We start from the raw sequence: 16,530 nt of genomic DNA, 5'->3' as shown, positions 1-16,530 counted from the left end.
CTGTCTGTCTGGTAAAAAAGTTTATTATTTCTCCCATCCCCAATTTAGGATCAAGATGAAATTTTGCACAATTATTTCTTTGAAAAAGCTATCACCTACATAGTCCCATCTTTCTCTCTCCCCCCCCCCCCCCCCCCCCTTTTCCAACTGGTCCATACAAGTGATAGGATCATAACATATTGAGAAAGCTAAAAGCATGAAATTGCGCTAAACAAAAAGAGTGGTTAAAAAATATTAGTAATTGTGCAGATTTATTGATGTTAGTCTAGAACTATTACAAATTTGAATACATGACTGATCCAAACTAATTAATACAACTACTAAAAAAGTAATTTTAAAAAAAAACAACATTTTTTTCATGAGTGATAATAAATTGTAAAAAACATTTGTTACTGAGTGACTCTATATCCTATTATCAGGATGTCACAAGTTCACTGTTCTTTGATATGAATCATTTGTTTAATGAACACTACCAATGTATTCAAATGATTTTCGATCTAGTATCAAGTCTATCTGCAAGTACACCTAACTGCTGCTTGTGTAGGTTATGTTGATCACCTAACTGCTGCTTGTGTAGGTTATGTTGATCACCTAACTGCTGCTTGTGTAGGTTCTATTGATTGGGTTGATCCTCTTGTTGTCACTGGAGGGTCAGTGTTGTTGTTGTTGATTATATAAAGATGATTTGTTTGTTCAGATCACTCCAGTATGGGTTTAAGTGAGTCAGACTTTGAACTGGCAGAAGAAGAGAAAAGGCCTCAAGCTGTTCCTAAAGTGGAGGAGACTGTCTATGTATCCAATGAAGTGGAAGAACTTGGACAGGTAAAAACTGCAAGCATTTTATTTACATTTTGCAATATTTTGTCTGTAAAAAAAAAATGAAGTTTTATAAGAATCTTAAAGCTACAAGATAGTTTGACTTAGATTTGGAAATTCTGAATAAACTCTACAAAATGCAACATTATTAACTATTTATAAAATGAATCTACAGGGTGTCAAAAAAGTAAATGTATTCACATTAAAAATAATTGTAAACTTGAAATTTATTATGATCTTATTATTTCAAAACTGTGAAAATATTTACAAGCATCATTTAATTGTTTGTGTTCGCTGCCTGTTTTCATACTGACATCCATTTTGATCCAGACCCTGCTGACAACACAAAGCAATGGAGTCGCACATATCATGAAATGATTCCCTTGGTATTTTGGCACATTCATGTTCAGGACATTCTCTCATTTCATTGACTGGTTTCATGGCATAGACTTTTCAGTATCCCCATAAGAAAAAAAACTTAGTTGTGTGAAGTCTGGTGAACCGGGAGGATATTCAACAGAACCATTTTGTCCAATCCACCTGTTCACAATTATTTAAACTGTGTATACATTTTTGGGACACTTGGTATGTGCTTCTCATAAAAGATTCCAACATTTCAACATGTTTTTATGTAGATTAATGTAAACTCTATTTTGATCTTTGCCTTTAGCAAGGTGATGCCTGCCAGACAGAAGAGGTGGATGAAGAAAACAAAAGTTTGATATGGACATTAGTGAAACAGGTCAGTGTGTGTGGGTTGTTAGTAAAACAGTGTATGTTGCTATGTTCACTTTGTTGAAATGGAGTCTATATTAAACAAGAAATATTTATGATTATTAAAATAACAAATAAGTCAAAATGTCCATGTTTAGTGACACAAAAGTTGTGTAGTACCAGTAGCTGATATTGAATGATTTCAGAATCAAATAATCAGATCTTGGCTATGTTAATATATCTTATTCTAGGCCATTGTATTTCTACTGAACTAGGTGAGACCAGGTATGGATTTATCTAAGGTTGTGCTTCCAACATTTATTTTGGAGCCCAGATCTTTTTTGGATAAGCTCACTGATTATTACTACCATGCTGACATTTTATCAGAGTAAGTCATTGCATCGTTTTGTTTACTTAGTAATAGACATCATTACTTATTTGATCTTCAAGGATACTCCAGGTTGTCCTTTGAAATATTTACTTTTTGTCAAAATTTCATCTCATTTCTTATTTACAAAGCTTATATCAACTCTGTCTAAAAAGTTTGTACACATTATTTCTCCCACACCCAAGCACGGATCAAGTTGAAATTTTGCACAAATATTTCTTGTACCCGACAAAGAAAGAATCTATTTTTAAAATTAACCAAATAGTTACTTAACTATTGGAACCTAATTATTTTGTTTGATATCAAACAAGGGAAAGAAATTATACTTGACTGATGTGATTGTATATGTTAAATTAGTCCCATTTATATTTTGCTTAAAAGTTTGAAACAAACAATAAATAACTATAAAACCTTCTATTTTCATAATTACTTCACTGGCACAGTGGTTAGCATATTGTCTTGAGGAGACTTGATCTCTTGAGTTTATACAATTTTTTTAAATATATAAAATGCCTTTAAAAAAGTGATTAACCCAGATGCCCACCTTCTTTCTTCCTCCAACCTTTCCTAACTGGTCCAGACAAGTGATAGCGCATTAAGAAAGCTAAAAGCATGAAATTGTGCTAAACAAAAACAATTGATAAAAATATTTCTTATCACACAGAAATATTATTTTTAGTTTAAGGTTGTTTTGTTTTTTTCATTTTATTTGTTCCATTCTGTAGACAATCTATATGTTGTAGCTAGCAGTCATTATTCATTAATGAACCAATGTGCCTCCTTCTCCCCACCCACTCATGTTTTGTAGAGCTGTACAACAAGAGACAGCTCTGGAGAGAATGAAGATGGTAGTCAGGTGGTACTTGTCTGGGTTTTACAAGAAACCAAAAGTAAGTTCATCCTAATACAACTAAAAAGATCTAAGTATATATATATATATACACTAAGTGGGTTTACAGAAGTATTGTAGTGATGTCAACTGTATTTTTACAATGTGTTGGCTTTAGGAATGATTTTTAGATTCACTTCACATACGAACAAGTTGTAACCACGTTTTTTTTTTGCAATCAACTTTGTTTGAAAGTCAGAAACTCACACAAAGAGAATGATTTAGCTTGTTAATCATTTAATTTGTTGTGTTGAGTCTTCATTCTTTAAAGTAAATCTTTAATGGATCCTCATATCTTGTAATGCCATACAGCTTGTGAACAATTTCCTGATAGTTCATTAGTATCAGTAGATCTATCTGCTCATTAGTATCAGTAGATCTATCTGCTCATTAGTATCAGTAGATCTCTGTTCGTTAGTATCAGTAGATCTATCTGCTCATTAGTATCAGTAGATCTATCTGTTCATTAGTATTAGTAGATCTATCTGCTCATTAGTATCAGTAGATCTATCTGCTCATTAGTATCAGTAGATCTCTGTTCATTAGTATCAGTAGATCTATCTGCTCATTAGTATCAGTAGATCTATCTGTTCATTAGTATTAGTAGATCTATCTGCTCATCAGTATCAGTAGATCTATCTGTTCATTAGTATCAGTAGATCTATCTGCTCATTAGTATCAGTAGATCTATCTGCTCATTAGTATCAGTTGATCTATCTGCTCATTAGTATCAGTAGATCTATCTGTTCATTAGTATCAGTAGATCTATCTGCTCATTAGTATCAGTAGATCTATCTGTTCATTAGTATTAGTAGATCTATCTGCTCATTAGTATCAGTAGATCTATCTGCTCATTAGTATCAGTAGATCTATCTGCTCATTAGTATCAGTAGATCTATCTGCTCATTAGTATCAGTAGATCTATCTGCTCATTAGTATCAGTAGATCTGCTCATTAGTATCAGTAGATCTATCTGCTCATTAGTATCAGTAGATCTATCTGCTCATTAGTATCAGTAGATCTGCTCATTAGTATCAGTAGATCTATCTGCTCATTAGTATCAGTAGATCTATCTGCTCATTAGTATCAGTAGATCTACCTGCTCATTAGTATCAGTAGATCTATCTGCTCATTAGTAGCTCATTAGTATCAGTAGATCTATCTGTTCATTAGTATCAGGAGATCTATCTGTTCATTAGTATCAGTAGATCTATCTGCTCATTAGTAGCTCATTAGTATCAGTAGATCTATCTGTTCATTAGTATCAGGAGATCTATCTGTTCATTAGTATCAGGAGATCTATCTCAGCACCTTTATCCTGGAGATCTAATACTGAAGTAAATATTCTAGTTTTTAATTTATCTCAAAAATTGTAAAATCCCCTTTTAAACAAAATTTGGTTTTCAGGGTCTCAAAAAACCTTACAATCCAATCATTGGAGAGACACTCAGGTGTTACTGGTTTCACCCAAAGACTAAAAGTAGAACCTTCTATGTGGCAGAACAAGTAAGAACTTACTTCTTCATTTGTGAATGCACTTATGGTTGAAAAAAAAGTTTTTGTTTTGGTTTGAGTAGATTTAAATAAACAGCTTAAAAAGGTTTTTGAATGTTTTCTCCTCAGATATCTCATCATCCTCCCATCTCTGCTTTCCATGTAACCAACAGACATGATGGCTTTAATATTAATGGATGTATTCTTGCCAAGTCTAAATTTTATGGTTAGTCATTTGGTCTTTTCTTTTTACTTGAAATTTTAATGGTCCCTATGATCAACTTTTCATTTCATTTGTTAGGAAATATCACAATGTAGTTTAAGTCTTGATGTAGTTTAAGTCTCAGGTTAAAATTTGGATAGAAATATTGAGATTTTTCAAATGCTGGACCAAAGTTAGCTTGGGGGCCTATTAGTTGTTGTATTTCTCTTGCAACATTATAAACCATGCTTTCTGAGCTCTACTCAACTCACCTGCTTGTTTAGATTGTAACTTGTAGTGAACATAGCTTACATCATTTTTTTTATTGTTTGGACTATTGCAGGCAATTCCATCTCAGCCATCTTAGAAGGTGTAGCGACTTTAACCTTCTTGGAACGTGGTGAGGACTACCTGATGACCATGCCCTACGCTCATTGCAAAGGTTAGGATCTGTTTCAGTTTGATAGAATTTGTGTTTCTTTTTAAGTAGTATCTGAGTAGTAAAGTGCTTGGAGGTTAAACCTAAAGTCTGGAGTAAAAAATCTCAATAGAGGCTGGAATTTTCCATTTGGAATTTAAATGCATCCCTGTTTCCAACCCTGATGGGTAATAAAATAAACATCTGTAGAACAAAAGTCAAGACAATGGATGATTAAACTGTCATCATGACTCCACTGTTAGCAACTGGCCTTGACCTCTTGTTCACAGACTTACATCACCTGCCCTGTGTCTTCAAGGAATATATCACTTTCATTTTTTTTCTTCATTAGTTTCACTTTTTCTTGTGTTGTTATATAAATGAGTTGATCTTTATAGTTCCATTCTGCCCTCACTGACATAGAGGAAAGTAGCTGGCAGCAGATGGCCTCTGAAAGAAGCAGTTGGAAAGCTCTCACAAAATCCACAGGACACACATTTGAGACTCAAAGAAAAGCCCTTGTGGAAGACAGGTGCAGAAAGATTAAAGAAAATTAAAATAGACTGCCAGCAGACAATGGCGGTGTCAGCAATTAGATGTGACAAAATATGCAGGTCACAACTTGGTTTATAGTCATGTGAAACGCTGCATTTAACCTGCATCTTTGAAATCTGAGATATTGCCATCATTATTATGTATATGACACCAATAAGCAACTTGATTGTTCCTAGGTTGAATTCAATGTAGGTTTGAAAAACTCAGTGATAAAAAAATGAAATAAGTTTAAACACAATGTATGATGTGAATGTTGCATTTTTCCAAATACAAAGGTACAACATATTAAAAATGTGTCTATTAAAAAAAAACTGAATGTATTTAAACAATAATATTTCATCTACTCCTAATTTAGACCTAACCTAGAAATGATAATATTTTAGCCTGATGTCCACATCACTATTTTAAGATGTAAAAGTTTCTCCTCAAGTCTAGCACCAATTGAACTTCAGCTTTTTCTTCATGTTGCTATGTTTTCAATGAACTACAAATTGTTTGTCTCTGTTGTTAACAGGCATTCTTCTGGGCACACTCACAATGGAAATGGGTGGAAAGGTATCCATTGACTGTCCTAAAACTGGATACCATTGTGATCTGGATTTTAAGCTAAAGGTAAAGTTCAAACTGTTGCAACATTCAGAATACAATGTTTAGATGAAACAAAAAGCTTGTTTAAATATAAAACAATAAAAAAAAATGTATATTACACTTTTTTTTTATTTCTCATTTGGAATATTCAGATAAACAGCATAGACATATTTATAGCATTGTTTTATGACATGTGTGTGAGATCCTTAACCTAATAATAAAGTTAAGAAATTGTTTGAAGTCATTCTTTAAAACTAGTGTTGAATGTAATTTATTTAATTAGGTGTTTTATTTTATGTACTAGTCAATGGGAGGTAAATGCAAATCCTTGACTTAAGACTTAAGGGATTGATTGTCTCAAGAGATGTGTGTCTTCATGTTTCAGCCATTTTTCGGTAATGGAGAGTCTGCCAACAGGATCACAGGTCGCATCACCATGGGCCAGGAGGTGCTCTGTACATTTGAAGGGCACTGGGATCAACAGATTTATATCAAGGAGCTCACCAACAGGGTGAATGTTGTAGCTAACATTGACTGTTTTAATCACCAACAGGGTGAATGTTGTAGCTAACATTGACTGTTTTAATCACCAACAGGGTGAATGTTGTAGCTAACATTGACTGTTTTAATCACCAACAGGGTGAATGTTGTAGCTAACATTGACTGTTTTAATCACCAACAGGGTGAATGTTGTAGCTAACTTTGACTGACTGTTTTAATCACCAACAGGGTGAATGTTGTAGCTAACATTGACTGTTTTAATCACCAACAGGGTGAATGTTGTAGCTAACATTGACTGTTTTAATCACCAACATGGTGAATGTTGTAGCTAACATTGACTGTTTTAATCACCAACATGGTGAATGTTGTAGCTAATTTGACTGTTTTAATTACCATCCAAACTTGTTTTCTTTTTATAGTATTGGGGTGTTCCTTCGGATTATTACCTTATAGCATAAAACTCCCGCAGGACAGCAGTCAGTGGTGGTGGGCAGGGTTCAAACCCAAGGACCATTGAGGTGACGTTCCAAGGCACATACCACATAACCAAGCAGCTATCGTTTTTCTGAAACAGATATAGATAAATGTTCTTACAGAAATATATAAATGATATTGTGTGTTCTTACTGAGATTAAATGTATATAGTATTTGAACATAAAGGCTATATTTCTTTATTTCTGTTGTATTTTTATTTGAACAATAATACATAAAGTTACTTTTTTATCATGATTATTTAGTCATTGTAAATAGTGTAAATAGTCAAATTATATATTTCTATTTACTTTTTCATCCATTAATTATTAGCTCCCCACTATATATTGTACAAATGTGTTCAACATAAAGAAAAATAATAAAACAACAACACTAAGATCTCAGATACCTGTATTTGAAACTGTTTTATGGATCACTTGGTGCTATTTTTAGACCAAAAAAAAACCACTGCAAAATATAACAACTATTTTTTTTTTTCTCTATAAGGAAAAAGTTGTGTTTTGGGACCCATCTCCAGAGACAAGAAATAAACGTCTAACTAGATACACAGTACCTATTGACTTTCAGCTAGATAATGAATCTGAAAGGTGAGGAAACACACAATACATAATAACAAACAAAACAAAAGTTAAAAAGACACAAATCAATAAGTTTTGAACAGTTAAATATCAATATTTTTCTTTTGAACAGTGAACCTGTTGTACATTCAGTTTGTGCAAAACTTCCTAAATTTAGGCTGGTGTAGATGCTGCTTACAACTCAATTTACTATTTAATATTATTACACAGGAAAGAATGAACAGGACGACAACAAAAAGTTGAATAGAAAACAGCATCAACAATGTTTATTTACAGATTAGGGGTGATGGTGGGGGGAAAGTCCAGCTTCCTCCTATCACTATAACCTTGAATCAAAAATGGCAGTCATTACACTAGAACTATAAAAAGATATTTTCTCTACCAAAGCCAAGCTGATGTTGTTATTTTTATGCTTTACTCTAAATGTCATAATTCTGTGTATCACATAACTATTTCTACTGTCTACTGTACACATTTCTATATTTATATTAACCTTTAAAAAATAAGTCCCTAATTCTCTAAACACTAACAAAACATGTGGTTTGTAGATGAGCTGAAAAAGATTTCCAGTGCTTTGGGTGTGTACTGCCATTGGTCAGATTTGAGGGAAATACATGGCATAGCAATAAATGACAATCTCATTCAAAGCTTGCATGCCATGTTCCCAGGTTGTGGCGTTATGTGAGTGCTGCTGTGATAGACCAAGACATGCACGCTGCCACAGAGGAGAAACACAAGCTGGAAGAGATCCAAAGAAGCGAAGCAAAGGAAAGATATAAGGCCAATGCTCAGTGGGTGCCCAAGTGGTTCTGTCTGGACCCTGCCACCAACAAGTGGCTGTACAAGCATGTTGAGTAAGTACCATATGTATCTACTTGTTTCAAACTGCTCATATGTATCTACTTGTTTCAAACTGCTCATATATATCTACCTGTTTCAAACTGCTCATATGTATCTACTTGTTTCAAACTGCTCATATGTATCCACTTGTTTCAAACTGCTCATATGTATCTACTTGTTTCAAACTGCTCATATGTATCCACTTGTTTCAAACTGCTCATATGTATCTACTTGTTTCAAACTGCTCATATGTATCTACTTGTTTCAAACTGCTCATATGTATCCACTTGTTTCAAACTGCTCATATGTATCTACTTGTTTCAAACTGCTCATATGTATCTACTTGTTTCAAACTGCTCATATGTATCTACTTGTTTCAAACTGCTCATATGTATCCACTTGTTTCAAACTGCTCATATGTATCTACTTGTTTCAAACTGCTCATATGTATCTACTTGTTTCAAACTGCTCATATGTATCCACTTGTTTCAAACTGCTCATATGTATCTACTTGTTTCAAACTGCTCATATGTATCTACTTGTTTCAAACTGCTCATATGTATCTACTTGTTTCAAACTGCTCATATGTATCTACTTGTTTCAAACTGCTCATATGTATCTACGTGTTTCAAACTGCTCATATGTATCTACTTGTTTCAAACTGCTCATATGTATCTACCTGTTTCAAACTGCTCATATGTATCCACTTGTTTCAAACTGCTCATATGTATCTAATTGTTTCAAACTGCTCATATATATCCACCTGTTTCAAAATGCTTATATGTATCCACTTGTTTCAAACTGCTTATATGTATCCACTTGTTTCAAACTGCTCATATGTATCCACTTGTTTCAAACTGCTCATATGTATCCACTTGTTTCAAACTGCTCATATGTATCCACTTGTTTCAAACTGTTTGGGGGAGCTACCATCTTCAACCAAACACGTCCCCGGGTGGCAGATAGGGGAAAAACTTTTAGATATAAGAGTTAGCTGTGAATATCAAATAAACAGCCATATGCTAACTGGTTTGCAGTCACTTAGGATGCGGTGAGATATTTCAGTGGTTAGGATATTCACTAAAAACATCTCAAAAATCCAGAGAATTGATTGCAAAAAGCGAGTATAGGCACTTAAACTCTGAAACTTGTTAACTAGGGATAGTAATTCATCTAGGAGAGACAACTCCGAAATTAAACAACTGCTGCCTTGCAGATGACCTTGACTGATCAAAGGCTATGGGAGCATACCCAGAAAGAAAAGCAGGCTGAAACCGGAGTCAATGGGCCTACCTGTTTCAAACTTTTCATATGTGTCTACCTGTTTAAAACAGCTCATATGTATCTACTTGTTTCATTAATACAGTTCATGAGTAATGAATCTTGCACATTCTTTTAAATCTAAAATATTTTATTCTAGACTTTGTTCTATTCATATCAGACTAGACTTAGCTGGCATGCTACTTTGTTAGTTTTATTTTAAACCTAGGTTGTTTGTGTGTTGTTTTTTTTATCATTATTTCTGGCTAGTTTGATGGAGTTAAGTATACTTCTACAGCTTAGCATTGTAGTAAAATACATAATGGAGACTCTTTGATCAATGCGGCAGTTTTGTCTCTTAAATACTAAAGTATTTTACAACAATAAGGACTTTTCTATGCTCACTGTGAAATTTTTTGAATGTCTATTTTATACAAGTTTAAATCTTCTTTTCTGTTCTGATGAGCAAACTTTGCTGAATGGGTTTTTCAATCTTTATTTTGTTTTTCTCTTTTGTTCTATAGCTGTTCATTGTTTTCAATTAACATGAAGTTCTATGTTGCTTTAGTTTCAGTTTCAAATAAAATTTGGCTCTTACATTGTAATGTGTTGGAAATGTACTTTTCAGTGCCAGGCCATGGGATCCAATGACAGATTGTGTCCAGTATGAGAAAGATTATGTCATACAGACTCAGACTGTGCACAACATACCACAAGTCTGGCACGGTCCATCTTGTTTGACTGGCAGATTGAAGGCATTCAACAGACATTCGGCTCTTGTCACAGATGACAGCTACTCGTCTGATAATAATGCAGCAGGTATTTCTTTTGACTATTTTTTTTTCCTTTGAAGAACACAACATTACTGAAAAGTACACTACATCACTGAAGAGTACACTACATCAGAGTCTCACAATGCCTCTGCCTCAAATGATTCTTCTAGGTATTTAAGAAGTCCATTCCTTGATTATATATTCCCAGTCTAAGTTTTTTTTGTTACCATGAACTGTTTTTTTTTCTTCCTTCCTTGATTAAATTCAGCCATTTTTCTTCCAAGTTGAATTTTTTTTGTTACCTAATCTCAGTCTACTTACGTTGTCTAGAGTAAGCCAAAATCCAGGATAACCTTTACTTTCTTTAGATCGATTTACTCTACAAATAAAGATCCACAGAACTGAACTAATTATTGGCTAGCCAGAAAATTTATAATTTTGACTAGATCTATTTTGTTTCAATTAATTTCTCACATAATGACTGATTTTCTGAAATGAATTCCTGGAAATTTGTGACATAGTCACTGTTTTCATGACGGTCTAAAAAGAATGTATTAACTTATTTATTTTGATTGATCTGTTATCTTTCCATCCAGAATCTGATGACGCTCGGTGTAGAAACACAAACAGGAAGTCAAGCCCATCTGATCAAATGAGCAGCTCGGAAGCCTCCCACGTCAACCGCCAGGCAGGTCCTAGCTCAGATCAGCGAAGGTCTAATGTATCCCTTTCCACTGTGGACAGGAGGGCCACTACACCAGAGAACTTCAGGAGGCAAGCGTATAACAAGAACAGTAGTAGCAATGATGTGGTCGCTGTTGACAAGTCCAGTCCTTCCAAATTGCCCACAAAGGAGGAAATGTTCAAGGTTACCAATCAGCACAATCTCCGAGCTTCAGTTCCTAGTGCTGAGGTGGTTTCCCTCCCATCTAACAGCCCTTCCTTGAGGGTGGCTGTGAACAGGTCAAGCCTGGTCAACCAGGAAGTCCAGCTGCTGGCCAGGGTAGCTAAAATGCAGCAAGAGATGCATTCTGTGCTGGGCGAGGTAGTGGTCAAGATCAATCAGCTCCATCAGGTTCATCAGCAGAGCATTCAGATCAGGCCCCCTACTCAGGCTGAGCCTAGCGGCCTTCTCGTTAGAGACTGGGTTCTTGTGGCCATTTTGCTTGTCTTCCAGACCATTGCGCAGTGGTTCTTCGCCAAATCCAGTTGAGAAGACCTCATAGAGCCCTAAGGCCCATGTCGTATAGGTATTTGTTGCACAATAAGGACATCACTTAGTAGCCTATATTATATATTTATGTATACACACCTATATTTATATGTGTGTATATATTTGAAAATAATATATTTGTACATTCATGTGTCACCTGTTGAAGACAGCCGTTGTACGAATACTTGTAGATACTCACTAAGCAGTATTGTTTATGTATGTTAAACCATACGTAAGTCTGCTTGATTCAGAACCAAGTCATAATGATGCTGCCAATTGTTCTCATTTAATAAATACATGCTTCCCATTAGATATCTATAATTGTGTTCATCCTGTTGGCATGGAAACATTGTGCAATAATGCTATTTAATTTGAGATTATCTTCCTTCTCTGGAGAGTTGCATCCCTTGCTTACCCAACACCATGATGTGGCGGCATTGCAAGTTGTGAAACTAATTTATTATTGAACCATCAGTCGTTGATTCTAGGGAAAGTTTTCTTTGGACATAATACAAGTTTGTTATGCAGACAGCAATAATGTGTGTGTGTGTTTCATTTCATTTACTCTACAGAATTGGTCTATTCAATTGTGTTCTAGAAGTCAAATTGTTATTTGTCAAAACCCAAGATTTATTAAAACTGATTGACATATTTTGGTATAAATTATCTGCAATACTTATTTAATCATGGAATTTTATTTGAATTTTAACCTGATTTGTTCACTGAATATGAAAAAAAAACGGCATGAAATTCCTTAACACTTCATTTCTTTTGATTATCAGACCTCTATTTCTTGAAACATTTGTTAGGCCAGAATTCAGCAATCAAGATAGTTTCAATTAAAATGTTGATCCTCTAACGTTCCCTCAAGTTGTTTCCATTCAAGGAAATGTGATCTAGTTGCTGTTAATAAAGCAAATCTCTTGGATATTTTGTGGCTGCATTTCCACACTTTGTGTTACTTTCATTTTGGTTTCTCATTCTGTCATTGCAATTTTAGTTTTTTCAAAGAATTGTGTTCCTGATTCGTTTTTTTTTTCTGTTGTTAACAATTTAGACTTTGTTTTATTTAATACAGACATTATTAAAATATGGTAACTATAAAAAAACTAGTCAACACTCAAACTTGATATAGATTTTAGTAGATCTTGTTGCAAGTGTTCAGTTAGACATACTTTTTAATAATTTTTTTTTAAAGCAAGAATATTACAACCTTAAAATGATTAATTAATTAATAATGCAACTACCATAATTTGAGTGATTAAAACAAAAATAGTTACCTTTCAACTGTAATTTTAGAATATGACCAAAAGAATTTTTTTTTTGTTAACTTATCATTTGTTTGTTAGACTTTAGGGACCAAGTGAAAGAAATTGTTCAGTCATGGTCAGAACTATTCAGACAATGTGTTTGCATTTCATTGTTTACATTCTGACATTTCTTGTGAAGGTGGCAGTGAGGTTGAGCACTTTGCAGGCAAAGACTAAAACCCAATGTCATTTTATTTCTACACCAAGATAGTGTCCAATTTGAGTTCTGGAAGAACTGGAGGTGACTTTATATTTTTTTGGCACTAAAAGTGTTCTTGGACTATTTGTAGAAAAACTATGGATGTGAAGCACTTATACACTTTTTTAGTTTATATAACTTAATAGATTGACTTTATTCTCTAGGCCAGTGATGCCTAAATTGTTACAAAGTTAATTGGATTGTACATAGTTAATTAAAGAATTGTAATTAAAATATTTTTAGCCAAAGAAATCTGAGGATGTATGGACTTAAATGCACCATAGTTTTTGTCTGCTTTCAAGACTTTGTCCATATTTTTATCTTGAAGTTGTCTGTCATTAAAAAAATAAAAACTCCAACACTGATAGTACTTTACAAAAATAAATCGTAAGCATTTGTTAGATGGATTCCAAACTTTCTGGATTGGATATTTTGAGTATAACTTTAAACCTTAGTGGCTCATCTTGGCAGTATTTCAGTGTTTTACTTCACAAATCTTAGCCTTAAGTTTAGCAATTATCTATCAGACTAAAGAGAATCTGGTTTCACAGAGTGTCTATACTGCATGAAAACTTAGTACAGTAGATGAAAAAAAAGAAAATCAGCACAGATATAGCCAGTTCCTTTCTCTTATTGAGAGGTCACTAGGATGTCACTGTTTAGCGATGTATATCTGTAGCCATGTTATATGTACCCAAGAACAGTCTGTTTCCATGGCTAATGTACTCAAGTACTCTCTGATCTCATGAACAATATATAAAATATGTATAATTTTATAGCTATACATTTTATTATTATAAAATCAAAGGGACAAAGCTTATTAAAGAGAATAGGAATTGTATAAACAGAACATTTCAGAGCATTTCATTTTGACTGAATGTCTATTGATACCTCTCGATTCCCTTATGCAGATTTTCAAAATTGAATTTAGCATTAGAGATGTAGTTCAAATTTTGTTGTTGTGGGTGCTTAATGCTACAGCTTAGATGTACTTCTGAAAACTTCACTTGTAATGTTAGCAGTGGGCTAGTGTTCAAAACCAAAAAAGATATATATGTTTAAAGACATGCACAGAAGTGCATTATTATTTTGTTCTTATTTATTCAATAAGTGTTGATGGCTGTGTTCAGTTAAGTCTGGGTATTTCTTAGGAATACCGTACAAAGACTTAGATTCCTATCCTAGATCCTTGGTGTTCAGCTCAGTCTTCACCCTGTGTGTTTCTGTGTGTCTCTAGTCAGAAGGTCATATTGACATTTTCTTTCCATCAAGAAAGTATGTTTTTTGTTTTGTTTTTTGTTTCTTTGAAATGTGTGTCACTGCACCTTCTTTTAATATTCAACTGAATATTTAGATAATTCTAAAACTCATAATGTTTTTTTTTTTTGGGGGGGGGGGGGATATGTTTGTTTAATGTGCTTGTTTCATTTACATAATAAAAGTCTAGTTTTGTCTTGTTGAGAACTGTGTAGTTGTTTTTAATTGAAACAATGGTTACTACATTTAGCTAATACGATCCTGACCAATGGATCAGGAAACTGCCAATATATTCTTGTCTTCACAGCTTTGAATATTTTTAAAATAATTTCCACCTCCACGAGGCCCCCACATTTGGAGACTATTATTGTACTAACAATTATTGAATGTTACTTTGGTAATACAACTAGAAAGCTGCTTACAAAAGTAGCAGGCATCAATTGAGCTTTATACATCATCAGGTTGCTGTGTACCAGTATAGCTTATACTAAATAACATTTTCACAAAGCTTATATCATCTCACTCAGTCTGTCTAGCAAAAATCTACTACATTATTTTTCCTACACCCTATCTTGAATTAGGCTGAAATTTTGCACAATTATTTCTTTTACCTGACAACACAAGAATCAATTTTTAAAAAATTGACCAATTAGTTAATTAACTAGTGGTAATTTATTATTGTTTGGTATCTTGAACAAGGGAAACCAATCATGTGTTGGTACAAGTTGAATTAGTTCCCTTGAGGAATCTGGAGCCCTGAGTGAACATTTTTTTTATGCATTGAATGAAAAACGACCATGTAAACATTCACCAAGATACCCCCTTCTTCCCTCCCCCTTTCACAACTGATCCAGACAAGTGATAGGAACATAGCGCTAAACAATCGCTAACAATATTTCTGTCACAAAGATTTATATGTCTAGGTTAATCATACATATGGCTGATTCAAGCTAATTGATACAATTACACTTAATATGAGCTTTTAAAGTTTTTTTTTTTTTGTTTTTCTTGTTATGTTTGTGTCACCTCCTTAGTCGATTTGAAGTCATTTTAGAAATTAAATGTCAAACTTGACCTCCTCCTGAATGTAATGGGACTAATTGAGATCCTCAAAGCTATGAGGACCAGTAGACACTTGATGGGCCGTGTTAACTACTAGATGACCTGTTGACCTAGACAATGTGTTGCAATGTTGGCACTGAATGTCAAGTTTAGTTGACAGAGGCAACACTCTTGGAATCTTTCATCATAATAGCTCTAGTGATATTTGTATCTTGCCTTTAACAAGAAGCCATTTTTTTTTACTATCATAATTTCTACAAAGATGTTTACACTACACATCAGGCTCCACATTTTACTGTTTTGTTTCAAGGGTGACTATAATTACGTACCGGTACTGTTTTATTTTGACATCAAACTGTACATTAACCAAACTTAGAATTGAACAGCAACTCGACTTAAAACTGGGGCATTTGTACTCCCGCCCCCCTTCCATTATGAACTTGAAACTGGGTCATTTGTACTCCCCCATTATGAACTTGAAACTGGGTCATTTGTACTCCCCCATTATGAACTTGAAACTGGGTCATGTGTACTCCCCCATTACGGACTTTAAACTGGGTCATTTGTACTCCCCCATTATGGACTTGAAACTGGGTCATGTGTACTCCCCCATTACGGACTTTAAACTGGGTCATGTGTACTCCCCCATTACGGACTTCTGGGTCATTTGTACTCCTCCATTATGGACTTGAAACTGGGTCATTTGTACAGTGTTCTCACACATTACGTTGAACACTGCAATATTTCAAATGCAAATTGGGGATCAACTCGATCTAGTTTAAAACATGTTCAAATGTTTTTACTTTATTTTAAAAAAGACAAAAAATGTTTGATTTGGGACGACGCCACGCAGCAAAAACTTTTGCTGCTGAGAGAGAAAAACAGTTTTATTCCCTTAAAGCAGGGGCGTAGCCAGGTAACCGTGGGCCCGGGTTCAAGAACATCTTGGTGGGGCTCCCCCTCCGGCTAATAAGATAAATT

The 16,530-nt window shown here is 34.2% G+C and overlaps 1 protein-coding gene across 10 annotated transcripts in view; it reads left to right on the top strand.

Moving 5' to 3' along the window:
• LOC106067994 (oxysterol-binding protein-related protein 8-like) overlaps positions 1-14,694 on the top strand; it is a 95,068-nt gene extending 80,374 nt beyond the window's left edge. For all 10 annotated transcript variants that reach the window (XM_056044574.1, XM_056044577.1, XM_056044575.1 and 7 more), the window contains 13 exons: positions 698-822; positions 1,487-1,558; positions 1,806-1,918; positions 2,727-2,808; positions 4,215-4,313; positions 4,431-4,527; positions 4,847-4,945; positions 5,991-6,088; positions 6,450-6,575; positions 7,544-7,644; positions 8,304-8,489; positions 10,364-10,554; positions 11,105-14,694. In XM_056044574.1, the coding sequence (XP_055900549.1) occupies positions 698-822; positions 1,487-1,558; positions 1,806-1,918; positions 2,727-2,808; positions 4,215-4,313; positions 4,431-4,527; positions 4,847-4,945; positions 5,991-6,088; positions 6,450-6,575; positions 7,544-7,644; positions 8,304-8,489; positions 10,364-10,554; positions 11,105-11,721 (2,006 nt within the window). In that variant the 3' untranslated portion in view covers positions 11,722-14,694. The remainder of the gene's footprint in view (positions 1-697; positions 823-1,486; positions 1,559-1,805; positions 1,919-2,726; positions 2,809-4,214; positions 4,314-4,430; positions 4,528-4,846; positions 4,946-5,990; positions 6,089-6,449; positions 6,576-7,543; positions 7,645-8,303; positions 8,490-10,363; positions 10,555-11,104) is intronic.
• Positions 14,695-16,530: the final 1,836 nt, after the last annotated feature.

This window comes from Biomphalaria glabrata, chromosome 10 (assembly GCF_947242115.1).
Source record: "Biomphalaria glabrata chromosome 10, xgBioGlab47.1, whole genome shotgun sequence".
Taxonomy (NCBI): Eukaryota; Metazoa; Mollusca; class Gastropoda; family Planorbidae; genus Biomphalaria; species Biomphalaria glabrata.
This window is presented reverse-complemented; position numbering and strand designations above follow the sequence as displayed.